This window comes from Diabrotica virgifera, chromosome 8 (assembly GCF_917563875.1).
Source record: "Diabrotica virgifera virgifera chromosome 8, PGI_DIABVI_V3a".
Taxonomy (NCBI): Eukaryota; Metazoa; Arthropoda; class Insecta; order Coleoptera; family Chrysomelidae; genus Diabrotica; species Diabrotica virgifera.
The window spans coordinates 48,446,565-48,462,687 of NC_065450.1; the positions used below are offsets into that span (position 1 = coordinate 48,446,565).

At 34.2% G+C, this 16,123-nt stretch overlaps 2 protein-coding genes across 2 annotated transcripts in view; one reads left to right on the plus strand and one right to left on the minus strand.

Moving 5' to 3' along the window:
• Positions 1–16,123, plus strand: part of LOC114334845 (serine-rich adhesin for platelets) — a 300,061-nt gene that overhangs the window by 243,958 nt on the left and 39,980 nt on the right. The gene's annotated exons all lie outside the window — the stretch shown is intronic.
• LOC126889964 (uncharacterized) lies at positions 1,937–14,835 on the minus strand. Its single transcript, XM_050658732.1, has 3 exons — positions 14,410–14,835; positions 9,200–9,507; positions 1,937–2,270 (listed from the first exon to the last, which is right to left on the minus strand). The coding sequence occupies exons 1-3, from the start codon at positions 14,680–14,682 to the stop codon at positions 1,958–1,960; spliced, it is 894 nt and encodes a 297-aa protein (XP_050514689.1). The 5' UTR covers positions 14,683–14,835; the 3' UTR covers positions 1,937–1,957.

Sequence of the window (16,123 nt, forward strand, 5' to 3'; positions counted from 1 at the left end):
TGGCAACAAAAATATGTACAGAATAAGAAGACAACAGCATTGCTACGGATAGAACCGAAATCCTTAAGGTTGTCGAATCGTTTTATCGCGAAATGTATGAGAGCACCAACGCAAGGCAAGATCAGCTCCTGCCCAAAATCACGAACCAGGGATCAGAATTAATGCCAGAAGTAACACCATACGAAGTTAAAAAGACACTTTCAGAAATGAAAAATAATAAATCCCCTGGCGATGACGGAGTAGTGATCGAGGCAATCAAACAAGGTGGAAATAAAATTATCCAGGTTTTGGCCAAACTTTTCACCGAATGCATTTACCAAGGAAAAACGCCTTCTCAATGGAACAATGCAATCATTGTTTTATTGCACAAGAAAGGTGACATAACAGATTTAAAAAACTACCGTCCTATCAGTCTGCTATCACACATATATAAACTTTTCACAAAAATTATCAAAAAGAGACTGGAGGCTAAGTTAGACTTCTATCAGCCTAGAGAACAAGCTGGCTTCAGATCCGGTTACAGCACTAACGACCACTTACTGGTAATAAAAAACTTGATCGAGAAGTCTGCCGAATACAACAAACCATTGGCACTGATATTCGTGGACTACGAGAAAGCGTTCGATACCATAAACCAGCAGAAAATGTTAAAAGCATTGACAGAATGCCGAATAGATTATCGCTATACTAACATGATAAAATATATCTACCACAACGCAACGGCTAGCGTAAAACTATCTGATCAACAAACAAATAAATTCTGTATACAGCGAGGAGTACGGCAAGGAGATACCATCTCACCAAAGCTGTTCACAACCCTTTTGGAACACTGTTTTAAGAAGGCAGATCTGAACGAATATGGTATCAACATAAATGGAGAGAAGCTCAGTCATTTGAGATTCGCAGATGACATCGTCCTTATAGCCGATCGTATGGATGATGCAATAATAATGTTGAACAAGTTATATCACGCTTCCTTAGAGGTCGGACTAAAGATTAACATCAACAAGACGCAAATAATGACTAATCTGGTGCTAAATCGTAATATTGTTCTTGATGGAATGAATATTGAGCAGACTGCATCTTATAAGTACTTGCGACATGAAATTCGATTGGGAAGAGATAACCAGACGTGCGAGCTCCCACGTCGCATAGGATTAGCCTGGGCAGCGTTTGGTAAACTGAGCTATGCATTTAAATCGGACTTACCCATATGCCTGAAAAGGAAAATCTTTGACCAGTGTGTATTGCCTGTACTCACTTATGGAGCGGAAACATTAACACTCACAAAAAAGGTAGTGAACAAGATTCGCATAACTCAAAGGGCTATGGAGCGCCAGATGTTGGGTGTCTCCCTGAGGGACCGAATCCCAAAGGAAGAAATACGTCGTAGAACAAAAACAGCGGACGCCGTCGAAAGAATCGCGTCGCTTAAGTGGAATTGGGCAGGGCACGTCGCCAGATTGTCAGACAACCGATGGACAAAACGTATTGTCGAGTGGAGGCCACGAGAAGAAGCACTACGGAGCAGAGGACGACCACCAACCAGATGGGCTGACGATCTGAAACGTATTGTCGGCAACTGGATGCAAGCCGCACAAAACAGAGAAAGATGGAATGAGCTGAGGGAGACCTATATCCAGCAGTGGACGCGTACGGGTTGATGATGATGATGATTTCGGCGACTTTAAAAGAGTACTTCCGGGTGCAACTTCCGAACTGGAAGTCTGAGGTCAAATTTCTCACCTTTAATACCATCTTTGGGTTATGCGAGTAAGCTCTCATTCGACACCTTATTTGTCATTTTACCTCTCCAAATAACACGAGTTGTGGTATCCATGTCTGACGGACAGACAAACATGGATAATTCAAAGTTTTGACCATTTTGAAAAACGTTGTAAAATGGATGACAAAAAAATATTAAATAAAAGTAATATTACACAATAGATAAAATCAGTTATATTTTATCCACTTTTTCTACATTTCTATTATGCAATGCCTGAGAAACTGATAGGAGTGGATGTTCAGATGGCAGTTCCTTTTTTTCTAAAGGTACCCCCATTGGTAACATGGGTCGGTATCCGGCAAATGTCGTACATTGTGGTATGTCGTGTGGGTATCTTAATTTTTCTTCGCTGATTAATTTTCTGATGGTTTTCTTCGTTTCGATTGGTACTACGTTTTTTAAAGGATCAACGCAAGCTCCACAAATAACTGGCTTTTCAATTTCCTTTCTCTGCCAGTATTCTCGTGTTGGATCTGGATCACCCCTAGAAGAAGAAATATGCCATATTGTAGTTAGAAATTTGATCATTTTATGGACAAAGCTTACAAAGGGTCAGAGTCAAAAAAACAATAACAAATCCAATTTACTAAAATTACATAAATCATCAATATTATAAAACAAAAGATAGAAATGAAAAAAAAAACAATATATTGTGTTAAAAATTAAGCTAGGTAAACTGACTAAATGACCATCATAGTATAGTATAGAGTATAGTTGATCCAAAAGATGGCATAACCCAGACATCCAAAGTGAAAGTTATCCTTCAACACCAAATTGTTCTATATGGTCCACACAATGTCCAGAAAAAAGTCACACCATTTTGAGCGTCGGGTTTGGGGGGAGAGGGGGGAGAAATCGGTAAATTCGTAGTTTTTTAAGTTTTTCGCCAATATTTCTAAAACCATGCGGTTTAGCATGAACAACCTTCTATACAAAATTGTTCTACATTAAATTTGAAATAAAAAAGGCCCTATGCATAATCTTTCTAAAATGAATGATTCAAAAGTTACGGAGGTAGTATAGTATAATTGGTCCAAAAAAGGCCTAACCCAAACATCCAAAGTAAAAGTTTTCCTCCAACACCAAAATGTTCTATATGGTCCACATATAGTTCAGTAAAAAGTTACACCATTTGGAGCGTCCGGTTTGGGAGGGAGATGGGAGAGAAGCTGGTAAATTAGTAGTTTTTTTATGTTTTTCGTCAATATTTCTAAAACTATGCTTTAGCGTAAACAATGTTATTTACAAAAATTATTTTACATGAAATTTAAAATAAAAAATGTTCTATACATAATTGTTATAAAATCAACGGTTCCAGAGTTACGGAGGGTGAAAAGTCGAGGTTTTCGATACTTTTTATATTTTTTGGGCAATATTTATGATATAACTGTACCAAAAACCCAGACATCCAAAGTGAAAGTTATCCTCCAACACCAAATTGTTCTATATGGTCCACATAATGTTCAGAAAAAAGTCACACCATTTTGAGCGTCGGGTTTAGGGGCGTGAGGGGGGAGAAATTGGTAAATATAAAAAGTATCGAAAACCTCCACTTTTCACCCTCCGTAACTCTGGAACCGTTGATTTTATAACAATTATGTATAGAACATTGTTTGTTTTAAATTTTATGTAGAACATTTTTATATAGAACATTCCTTACGCTAAAGCATAGTTTTAGAAATATTGACGAAAAACCTAAAAAAACTACTAATTTACCGACTTCTCCCCCATCTCCTCCCTCCCCCCCCCCCAAACCGGACGCTCAAAATGGTCTAACTTTTTACTGAACAATACGTGGACCATATAGAACAATTTGATGTTGAAGGAAAACTTTTACTTTGGATGTCTGGGTTAGGCCTTTTTTTGGACCAATTATCCTATACTACCTCCGTAACTTTGGAACCGTTCATTTTAGAAGGGTTATGTATAGGGCCTTTTTTATTTCAAATTTAATGTAGAACAATTTTGTGTAGAGGGTTGTTCATGCTAAACCGCATAGTTTTAGAAATATTGACGAAAAACTTTAAAAACTACGAATTTGCAGTTTTCTCCCCCCTCTCCCCCCAAAACCCGACGCTCAAAATGGTGTGACTTTTTCTGAACATTATGTGGACCATATAGAACAATTTGGTGTTGGAGGATAACTTTCACTTAGGATGTCTGGGTTTGGGTCTAACTATACCATACTATCAACAATTATAATTCACTCAATTACAGGACAATAATATGAAAACATTTTACTTGAACATGACTGACATTATATTTTCTTATTTTCTTGACATTACATTACTACTTCTAAACTGTCAATACATAGAGTATGTACAACTATAGAGCAACACCTACTTTTAACGTTGTATATTGTAACACTCTCCCTCAACGTGAAAAGTAGATAAACCAAAAAATTTTGGTTTCTTTCTAACAGGCATATTGTAACGCTTAGATTCTTGAACACCATCATCGCTTCTTTCTTCTCTATTCACTTCTTGATTTTCACTCGCACTTTCCATATTCTTAGATTTCACAATTTTATTGATGCCACTTTTCACTTTTTCGGAGTTTTCACTTCCACTAAAACATTCCGACTGATTCTGGTTCAATAATTCAGCTTTAACTTCAGAAATTCGCAAATTGCATGTAACCTCAGGTTTAAATCGTACGTAGTGGCTCGATACGATTCTTCTTTCAGATGGAATCCATATTCTAAAACCATCCCTGTCATTCACGTAACCAACCAAATAACCATGTATCGCCTTATCATCAAATTTACTGCAAAAATTCTTGTTTACGTGAACATAACATTCAGTGCCAAATATTCTTAAATGTTTCACTGGCTTTCCACACCACAATTCACAGGGACTTTTAATCTCAATTGATGACTTTCCTGTGCGATTCAGAACATACACTGTAGTATTACATGCTTCTGTCCACAATTATTTGGACAACTTGCATTGGTTTAAAATAGAACGAGCACACTCTACAATGGTACGGTTTTCCCTTTCAGCAACACCATTCTGCTGAGGTATATAGGGTGGAGTGATACAATGCTCTATACCTCTACTCGCAAGAAGTTCAGATACGTTTCTATTGTCAAACTCTCTCCCTCCATCACATCTCAGTTGCTTTACTACATGGCTATTTGTGTTTGATTCATTTAAAAAATTTTCAAAAAAGGTACATACCTAACTTTTATGTTTCATAAAGAAAACTTTCCGAAACTTACTGAAGTCATCTTTAAAACATACGTAATAACGTGCTCTTCCCAGTGATTCTATAGACATGGGTCCATTCACCTATGGATCTGCTCACCAGTAGCTTGTGGCCGATTGCTCCTAGTTTTAAATGGCAATCTATGCATTTTTCCAATTGCACATCCATCGCAAAAGCTTTCTTTGCACCCATCAATGTCTATATTCATTTTCTTCAAGACCTTCTTTACGTGTTGCTTATGCTGATGACCAAAGCTTTCATGATACACTTGTAACATATCTGTTGACTCTACTAAGTTTGCTTGAATGGAATTGGTCGGTTTCATAACACGTATATCAAGTGCATACAGGCCATTACTGAAGTACCCAGTCATTACAGATTCAAGAGTGTTTTTATCATGCAGATTTACACATTTTTCATCGAGTACTGTAACGAACCCTCTTTGTGCATCAGCTTTCACAGAAAACAAATGAGAAACATAAAAACATTCTTCAATTCAGCATGTTTCCATTTATTATTCAGACGCGTTTGAATTTTAACCGTTCCTTGTCCTTGGGCTAACATACATACACCCTTCTTACCAAGTGATATCTTTTCGAGTTCAGCAAATTCTGTATAAGATGAGAAATATTGCTTATCTGTAGTGATATAATTTGTGACTCCACTGTCACAATACCATTTTCCAGCTTTAACACAATTGTTAGATGGGGCACTTAAAACAACAGATAAAAAACAGTATCATTGGTTTTACTCTCATCTAAATTCTCAGCAGATTTTTTTAATCGACACTCTCTCGCCCAATGGCCTAATTTCTTACATTTGTGACATGGAAACTTCTCTTTTGCACGACGTACATTTTTCTTTGACTTCGTAGTAGTTTTACTTTGGCTTTGTTTGTATTTTTCTGTCGGGCTATTGCGTGCAACAAACGCAAAAGATTCTGTGGTATGTACTTTGGTCACGTAATTTGATGGCACACAATTTCTCAATCAATAAATTCAAAGTTTGATTCTTTGATGGTATCGTGTCCCACAAATCTTTGAAATTATCAAAATCTTTACCTAAAGTTGATAAGATCCGACCATTTAACATTCTTTCGGATAAAACATTTTCATCATGCTTCTGCAATTCATCATCCAAATCTACAAACAGTTTCTGCAACTTCGCAACATGTGTGCTAATATCTTCTTTTTCATCACGTTGGACTCTAAAAAAGGCTTCAATTAACATGTTTAATGGTTGCGTACTGCTACGTTCAAATCGAGCACGTAATTTGTCCCATATTTCACTAGCGTGAGGACAAGTCAACACGAGCTCAGCAACAGTTTTTCCTAGCGTACCTGCTAACAAACTTGCCGCTTTTGCATCGTCTTTTAACCATTGTTGATGCTTCTCTACTTCCAATGAAGTTGAATTTTCGGTAACCTCGGGACACTTACGCATACCGTTCACAATGTCTAAGTGCATACGCTCGTAATAACATCGAAACGTGCCATTTCCATTTTGCCCAGTCTTCAGCTGGTCGCCATATTTTTTTACCTGTTCACAGTTCACAGTTCACACGTGAGTTGGGCCCGTAACCTGTTAGAAAATTGAGATAAAAGTCCCTAAGAATTGTGGTATGGAAAGCCAGTTGGGAGTTTGAAACATTTAAGAATATTTGTTATATTATATTTATAACCTGTTATAAATTAAGTTAGATGAACTAACTAAATGACCAACAACGATTATAATTCACTGAATTACAGGACAATACGCTCTGAGCTTCGCTGGTGTCGCTAACTAGTGGACTAATAATGAAACTTTCGCCGGAAATTTTTTAATTTATTATTTAATTTTTATCGCGTAATATTTACAACGCAAAAAAGTAATTAAATTGTAATCGATTTTTTTAAGATTTTGCTAATCATTTTGACGTTCTATTAATGAAATATTAATTTCTTACTTCAGATACTTTCACAGCTGTCGTGTAGATGGCACTAAGATTAATAGATTAATTTATAATTACATAGTACGGGATATTAAAACAACTTAAATTCAGTATTTAAAACGTAAGTACATTTAAGGTAAAAATATATACCACAGCTTTGACCAACTAATATTTTTTCTAATTAATGTTTTTAATTTCAATTTTAAAATAATCGCTTTGACATTTATGTCAAATTTCCAGGAAAGATTCCAGTGGCGAAGCGTCCATATAACCACTGTTACCATTGGTAACAGTTACAAATCTTGCAAATAAATATTTTATGACTACTACGAAACAATTCCATTTATATTTTTTACCAACAGAAATACTTGTTAATAGTACCTAATTCAGTAAATAGCCAACTGGACGCATGAAAATATTGGCGAGATATGTGAATCCATGGCACGTTATCATATGCTGTTACCAATACTGGCACTGGTAACGGTACGCAGGAGAAACCTCGCTATCGCTCGGGACTAGCTCTGAAAATTTTGAAGGAGCGACGGGTCTAGAGACGGCGCGCGAGCACGCTGTGCATATCAGTATATTGTAACCATTTTGAAGATTGGTAACGTTGGTTTAGTACATATTACAGATTACAGTGTGCGTGCCTTTAAACATGGAAGAGTGTTGCTACATATTACGTAATTGATCAACTACTTGAAAAGTCATTCTACTTGTATATTTTTATATTTTATTTTAAAGAAAAAAAATTATATTGAAAATGGAAGAATTAAAATATAAACAATAGTTTTCAAAATCTGTTCTTTTTCCTACTTGTTCATTTTTTTATGTTAATTTTATGGTAGAATAATATGTTTAGTTTGTTTATTATTTATTGTTATACCTGTTACATATACATAATTACATACATATAATTTGGGAATAGTGATTTGTTTAATTTTATCCCACAGGATTGAAAACAAAAACTTATATTTGGGAGGTTCAAAATATTTTTTTAAATAAGATTTTTTTTACATCTGGTTTTGGTAACACTTTAAAAAAAGTCACTCGTCGCCACTGAAAGATTCCCTGATTTGTCACTACTGGTGCTCACGAACTTTTAAATATCCCCTCTACGTATAGTTCGTCCGCTATAACTTTTCCCATGCATCACGATTCGTTTTCAAACAAATTAAGTCAAAACATAAAGTGAAACGCACGCCGATATGTGCAGTATATAGTATATATTATACAAAATGTATATACACATCGACGCTCATTTCACTTTATGTTTTTACTTAATTTGTTTAAAAATAAATCGTGACGCATGGGAAAAGTTAGAGCGGACGAACAATACGAGCTCACAGCGTATACGCTCTCGTACGTAGAGGGGATATTTATAAATTCGCGAGCGCCAGTAGTGACAAGTCTGTAAACGTTTACTGGAAATTTGACATAAATGTCAAAATGATTATTTTAAATTAAAATTAAAAACATTAATTATAAAAAATATTAGTTGGTCAAAGCTGTGGTATATATTTTTACCTTAAATATACTTACGTTTTAAATACTGAATTTCCGTTTTTTTAATGTTCCGTAATATGTCATTATAAATTAATCTATTAATCTTAGCGCCATCTACACGATAATTGTGAAAGTATCCGAAGTAAGAAATTAATATTTCTTCAATAGAACGTCAAAATAATTAGAAAAATCTTTAAAAAATCTATTACAATTTAATTACTTTTTTGCGTTGTAAATATTAAGCGATAACAATTAAATAATAAATGTAAAAATTACCGGTGAAAGTTGAATTAGTAATCCGCTAGGAGCGACACCAGCGAAGCTCAGAGCGTATAGGAAAAACCTTTTACTGGAAAATGACTGACATATTTTCTTATTTTCTTGACATTACATTACGACTTCTAAACTGTCAACACATATAGCATGTACAACAACTATAGAGCAACATCTACTTTTAACGTTGTATATTGTAACATATTGCAAAGTTTAAATAACATACCTACAGTAATTTTGAGACTAGAGTCTATACCATTTGCTCTAACCAGTTGTTTATTATTGTCCAAATAAAATTGGAACCAATTCAAAGAAATATCTCCAATTCCGTAGAAATTCAGTTTTTTATCAAAATTTCGTACTTTACACAATCAAAATCTTCGGCATAGTCACAAAAAAAACAGTGGCAGTGTAATGATTATATTGGTCGGTGCTTAATAAACCTGATGTAGTAGCGAAAACAAGGCATCAATGGTATATTTATTATTTACTCTTACCTAAGTTGATTATCGTCCCAATTTTTTCCCATTTTCCGAAACTTTTCTGGAAGTGGGGGCATAAGATTTAGTTTCAAAGATACTTTATCGGAAGTTTCAATTTTATCAATTCTTGGCTTGATTTGTTTAAAATTAGCCGTAGCTTCTTTCTCCATTCTTCTCCATTCAGTAGTGTAGGTATGGTCCAAGAGTATATTTCTTAAAGCTGGATCCTCTATATTATCCAAAGGTATAGCTGGCAAAAGAAATACTCTTGGTCTCGTTTTTATTGCTTCCTCCTTGGATCCATCTATAATCTTCGGTAGCTCCTAAAATTATGTAGTGATTTAATATATGGCATAATTACGACCACAATACCGCACCTTGTGCATAAGTAATCTTAAAATTTTAATATCGGACGACTGACAAATAAATTAATATACTATGGAACAATTTGGCCGAAGAACAAAAAAAATAAATATTTGTTGATAAATGATAATGAAACCTTTTTTATTACATAAAAAGTAACTACATCACTACAAACCAAATATTATTCTTGTGGTACTGTCTCATTTAGTGGAGGTTGGCAATTACACTGGCAAATCTGTCTCTATCCAATGCAGCTCTAAACAAAGATGTTGAATCAAGGCTGATCCAGTCTCTGATATTTTTAATCTGGCGCCTAGCGGAACCCCGTTTTCCGTCAATCTTCCCCTAGATGATCAGTTGCACAAGGCGCTACTTTTCGTTTCTCATTATAGCTAACTTTTCTAACTTTGATCATCTGTACCTATTCTCATCAGGACATTTTCGTTAGTGATGTGGGTTGTTCAATGTATTTTCAAGATCCTTCTATAAAGCCAGAGTTCAAAGGCTTCTAACTTGTTCATCAACGTTAAGTTGAGCATCCAGGCCTCCGTTCCATATAATAGTATTGACCATGCATAGCAGTGCAGAAAACGATAACTAAGACTGATATTAATGCTACCATTACAAAATAAGGTTTTCATTTTGATAAAGCCTTATCGGTTATCGGGCTTCCTGTTTATAATCAAGTTGGTTGTTGAACCAGCGCAGCAGTCAAGAATTTGTATTTGTCTACGTAATCAAACTGTTAGTGGTTCACATACATATATTGGAAGGGGTAAATTTTTGTTCTTTGATATTTTCATAACTTTGGTTTTCACAGTATTGATCTTCAGCCCCATTTTTTCACAATTCTCTGTGACCCTATTCAACAATATCTGGAGAGTATGATCCGAATCATTAAAACAGTTTCATCTTCATTATTCTGTTATTTACTCTTTGTTCATTTATCCCGATACCTAGTGAAGAGTACGATAAAACGTTCACAAAGTCCGAGTAGATGTTTAACAGTATGGGTGATAGCACTCAACCCTGTCTGACACCTCGTTGTGTTTCAATTGGCCTTGACGTGTTACCATTGGTGTTTATGATTGCTGTATGATTCATCAGGTACGCCGATGATACAGTACTGATTGCTGGCAGTGACGAAGAACTACAAATTCTGTTAACCAAAGTAGTGCGAGAAGGAGAACTATATGGTCTCAAGGTGAATGTAAAAAAAACTAAAACAATGGTAATTTCAAAAAAGCACACACCAGTTATAAACATCCTACTCAACAACAATCTCGTTGAACAAGTGAAAAAGTTTAAGTACCTAGGATGTTGGATACATGAAACCTTAGACCAAGAACAAGAGATTAAATGTAGAATAGAACAGACAAGAAACACCTTCTTAAAGATGCGACAGTTACTCACTGCCCGCAATCTTGATCTGTCCCTACGATACCGCATGATAAAGTGTTATGTATATACTGTACTGTTGCACGGCGTGGAAGCTTGGACGTTAACAGTCAGCTCGTTACGACGTTTAGAGAGCTTTGAGATGTGGGTATTTCGTCGTATGCTGAAAATTCCATGGACCGACCGCGTTAGAAATGAAGAAGTTTTAAGGCGTATGAGTAGAGAACGTGAACTCACAGAAATTGTCAAGAGACGTAAAACATCTTATCTTGGACACATATTTAGACACGACAGGTATAACTTCCTTCAACTTATTATGAAATGGAAAATAGAAGAAAGACACGGTCCGGGTAGACGACAAATGACCTGGCTGCGCAACATCAAAGAATGGACATGATTAGACTTTCAAAGTCTAATAAGAAGAGCCCAAAATAGAGAAGACTTTGCAGAAGTCATCACCAACCTTCGCTAAGAAGACGGCACCCAAAGAAGAAGAAGAAGTATGATTCCTATAAATAGTATCTGTAAAATTTTAGAACCTCCTTTGTCATTCCGATGTCGTTCAATTTTTCTATCAAGGTCCTGTGCTGCACCCAGTCGAGAGCCTTTTCAAAATCTATAAAACGGATAAAAAGGTCTGCTTGTTGATCTTTACACCTTTGTGGCAGAGTTTGAAGATAGAATATGGCTTATCGTACCCATATGCCTTGAAATGATAAATTAAAACCTGTGATATAAGGTTGTAATCCACATAAAATTGTACATAACGTTAACAAATTGAGTTTGAGAATCGAAAGTCCTTTAGAATAAATAAAAAGTTTCTTTTGAAAGAGATATTTGAAATTACAAATCACACTACATTTTCTCTTAGTTTTTCACCCCTGTAAACAAATTGAGTTTGAGAATCGAAAGTTCTTTAGAATAAATAAAAAGTTTCTTTTGAAAGAGATATTTGAAATTACAAATCACACTACATTTTCTCTTAGTTTTTCACCCCTGTAACTTATTAAAATAAACGTTACAGAAGTTTTCTGGGCCTTCCGGCCCTCGGTAAGAACGTAATCTTTCATTCTGCGTTTAAATTTTTCAAAAATACTTATTAGTTTTCTCAGGATTTGAAAAAAATTAATACCGTTTAAATAACATTAGAGCAGAAACTACGTACATATCCCCTTAAGGGATTAAGGGGCTTAAATATGTACCTATCACTACGTACCCATCCCTTTAAAGCATGGTCATGAATTTTCATCATTTATACAGAGGCGTAGCTACCGCCGTATCAGCCGTATCAATTATACGGGGCCCCCGACATTCAGGGGCCCCAACGCGGGATGTCGAAACAAAATTCCATTCAAAAAAATTGAACAAAATATTCTGCAATTATTTCACTATATATGTAATTATAAAAATGCCACAAGGAAATAGCTTCAGAACAATATTTCACTATTTATTAAAACGCTTTGAAGTGTACATTGGGATATTAACATTTTTGTGTAATAAATTCTTTTATTCTTTATTATAAAATATATTTATGTACTGTACAGGTATTTACCTATCTATTTTCTGCCTCTCGCCGTTCTATAACAACAAAGGTTTTTTGTTTTCAAGCTACTTCTAATTGTCTACTCACCGTTGGCTGTGTGAGACATTGTATAATGTAAATGCGAAATTGCAATATTTGTAATCGTAAAATATTATTTATAATAATATTTTACCTTTGATAATTTGAAACATTGAAACACTGTGTATTGTTTGCGTTTATTTTCGTGTAATCTGTTCTTTATCTATAAATTGTATTTAGGTTATATTTATCTATTTGCCGGTCGCTCGCCATTAAAGAACAAAGCTTCTTTATTTACGCTCCTTTTCAATGTCTATTCACCCTTGGCTTGAAAAAACTGAATCTGTTTTAAAACAATGAGTCTCAATTCAAATCTGTTTTTAGACTTTGGATTATTAGAGTTTATTAGATTTAGTATTATCTATATTTTAGTGTTATACGCTGAACTTATTAGTTCCTAAGGTTGTATTATACAATTTGCAATTTATTCAAATTTTTGCAATATACAGGGTGTTTCATTAATAAGTGGAAATACCTAATTTAAGTGTAGATTCCTGGGCTCAAAATATGTACCTATTAAGATTTATCCCCAATCACCTAGTCTCAAAATGCTAGAGCCCTTTGAAAAAGGCGTCTTGTAATTAGTTTTTTTAAATACCTCCAGAACGCTTTTATTTAGAGAAACCAAAACTGGTACGCCTATTTATTTTCCTTTTTTATCTTTAACTTTTAAGCCTTTTTGACACTGGATTATTAAATTGTGAAGCATTCTAGTAATAAAAGATACTCTTGTTTTAAGTCGGTAGGATACACCGTTTTCTAGAAATGTCGATTTGAAAATTTGGTGTTTTTAATGTGAGAAAATTGTTTAAAAAAAAACTATGAAAACAGAAAACGAAAACTGGTACGTTTATTCCAGAGATGAATCGATTTCATCAATTGCGAAGTTCTAGTACTAGTCATATGCGTCCGTTTTGAGTAGGTCAACGGTTATTTTATCGCATTATTTTTTGTGTCTTTAATTTTGAAACATTTTCGACAATAGATTATTAAATTATGAGGTATTCTAGTACTAACAGTTACTGTTGCTTTAGGTCGGTAAAATACACCGTTTTTTTGAAATTTTTTTAAATGATCAAATTAAAAAAAAAACGAAAAAATTTCAAGTCGATTTTTCTAGAAAACGGTGTATCCTACCGACTTAAAGTAAGAGTAACTTTTAGTACTAGAATACATAATTTAATAATCCAGTGTCAAAAATTCTTAAAAGTTAAAGACAAAAAAGTTATACAATAAAATAACCGTTGTCCTACCCAAAGAGGACGCATATGACCGGTACTAGAAATTAGCAATTTATGAAATAGATTTATCTCTGGAAGATAAATAGCCATTTAGCCATACCAGTTTTAGTTTTTCTAAATAGATGTGTTTTATTAGAGGTATTCCAAAAAAAACTAATTAAAAGGCACCATCTTCAAAGAGCTCCAGCTCCCTTAGGAAGTCTTTTCGGAGTAGGTGATTTGGGTTAAACCGTAATATTTTCAATATTTTGAGCCCAGGAATCTACAGTTGAAATATTTCCAATTATTAATGAAACACCCTGTATTGTTTTGTTTTATTTCATTATCTTTTATTTTGTAATAATATTGACGATTTGTTTAATTTCAGTTAACTGTTTCTGTTGTTGTTTTTTTCCTACTCTTTGTACCTACGCTATTTTCATAAAATTGTAAAATTTTCATTGACAATAAAGTATATTTCTATTCTATAAACGCGTTGTTGCTGCTTTTTTTGAACAATTTTTTAGCACTATCCCATATCAGTCGTGAAAAAGGGCCCCGCGACAAACTTTGATAGGGGGCCCCTGTGGGGCTAGCTACGCCACTGCATTTATATAACTTACCTCAAACGGTTTTTGTGGATCACTATGCAAAATAGGCTTACCACCGACATGCAATTCAAAAGGGACATGGACATCTTTCCGTAGTTTTGAAAAACTTTCATGGTCCTCCTTTTCGTACGGTTTTGACGCCTTTTGAGGTTTCTCGACGCGACTTTTTTGATAATCGTATGTTGTTCGAGAAACGTCGGAATATTTTTTGAAATCATTCTGATACGTTGTTGTGTAAGAGGTTGAAAATAAATCTTTTTTGATACTTTTGTCATAAAATTCCATATTTTGACAGGACGAAAGTTTTAAGTCAAATAAAAAATAAGCTGTGTGCAAGTACTTGGAAGGGAAACGAGAAACGACCGTGCGGGAGTCGGGGAGAAATATTGCAACTATCTTAAATAATTCATATGGTCAATTGAAATTGTCAGATTGACGTATATTTCATACCTTCTGTCATTGAAGCAGAAAAATTATATATTGCTCCACAATATTGATATGATATGCAATTATTATATAAAGGTAAATTTAATTAATTGTATTTTGCTTGCAGTACTGCATTTTAATACCTAATTTTATTTACTACATACAATTGTTTATGTTTGCATAACATAACCTGCATCTTATTTTTTCTTCTTATTATTTTTTTGGACTATGGCCTTGACAATTATCCAGCAACCAGGACTAATATAATTGGCTAATATAATTAAAAGTGCGAAGAAAAGTACAGAGCGTAGAAATAGAGGTCGCTTTGCCGAACTTGCACGGTCCCATATTGTATAAATATGGGATATATGTATAAATTTACCTTTATATAATAATTGCATATCATATTCTTTTTCTCATGATCATCTTTCAGTGCGTCACAGTTTTTCGATTTCTCTCTAACGCATTAAATTGTATGTGACAGAAAAAAAGGCACGTCTGGGAATACTTCGGTAATTATTCTAGTTCGGTGATTATTCTAGTTGTCGATAGATGGCGCCATAATCAAAAAAGAATTATTTATTAAATAAAATAATAATATTATCAATATAATCTGTACAATTTATAAGACTATACAAATGAAAGAAAATACCATTTTATAAATGCAATAGACACAATTGATTTGGTTTTATTCCAAATTGAAAATAAAATTTGACAACTGTCAGATTTAACTAAAATGTCACGTTAGAATAAATGTCATAAATGTGTATTATCACGGACTTACCTTTTTTTCTATAATTTGTGACGCACTGAAAAATGTTCATGAAAAGGAGAATATCAATATTGTGGAGCAATATATAATTTTTCTGCTTCAATGACAGAAGGTATGAAATATACGTCAATTTGACAATTTCAATTGACCATATGAATTATTTAAGATAGTTGCAATATTTCTCCCCGACTCGCGCACGGTCGTTTCTCGTTTCCCTTCCAAGTACTTGCACACCGCGAATAAGCTTATTTTTTATTTGACTTAAAACTTGTACAGCGTACAGCTGAATTAATATGTATAGTCTTTTATCACTTGGTTAACGATGTTCTATTTTTTAATAAATATACAGTGCGCTGGAATAAGTGTTACCCTCCCTTATTAACTTATTTATTTTTAGCACATAAGCAAAATACTCCGACAGGTCGATTTTTAAAATAATTATAGTATATTATAATGTCAATGTTTCGAACTTTACGCGATTCCTCTTCAGGTGACAGGCACAACTTTGATTTTTTTAAATGGGAAAGT

Bases quoted from the DNA above. Each gene is read 5' to 3' on its own strand.
- LOC126889964 (XM_050658732.1), bottom strand. From the start codon at position 14,682: ATGGAATTTTATGACAAAAGTATCAAAAAAGATTTATTTTCAACCTCT. The intron at 9,508-14,409 runs GTAAGTTATATA...ACATAATTTTAG, and splicing joins ATCCACAAAAACCGTTTGAG to GAGCTACCGAAGATTATAGA. The intron at 2,271-9,199 runs GTAAGAGTAAAT...TTCTTCTTCTAG, and splicing joins TGGGACGATAATCAACTTAG to GGGTGATCCAGATCCAACAC.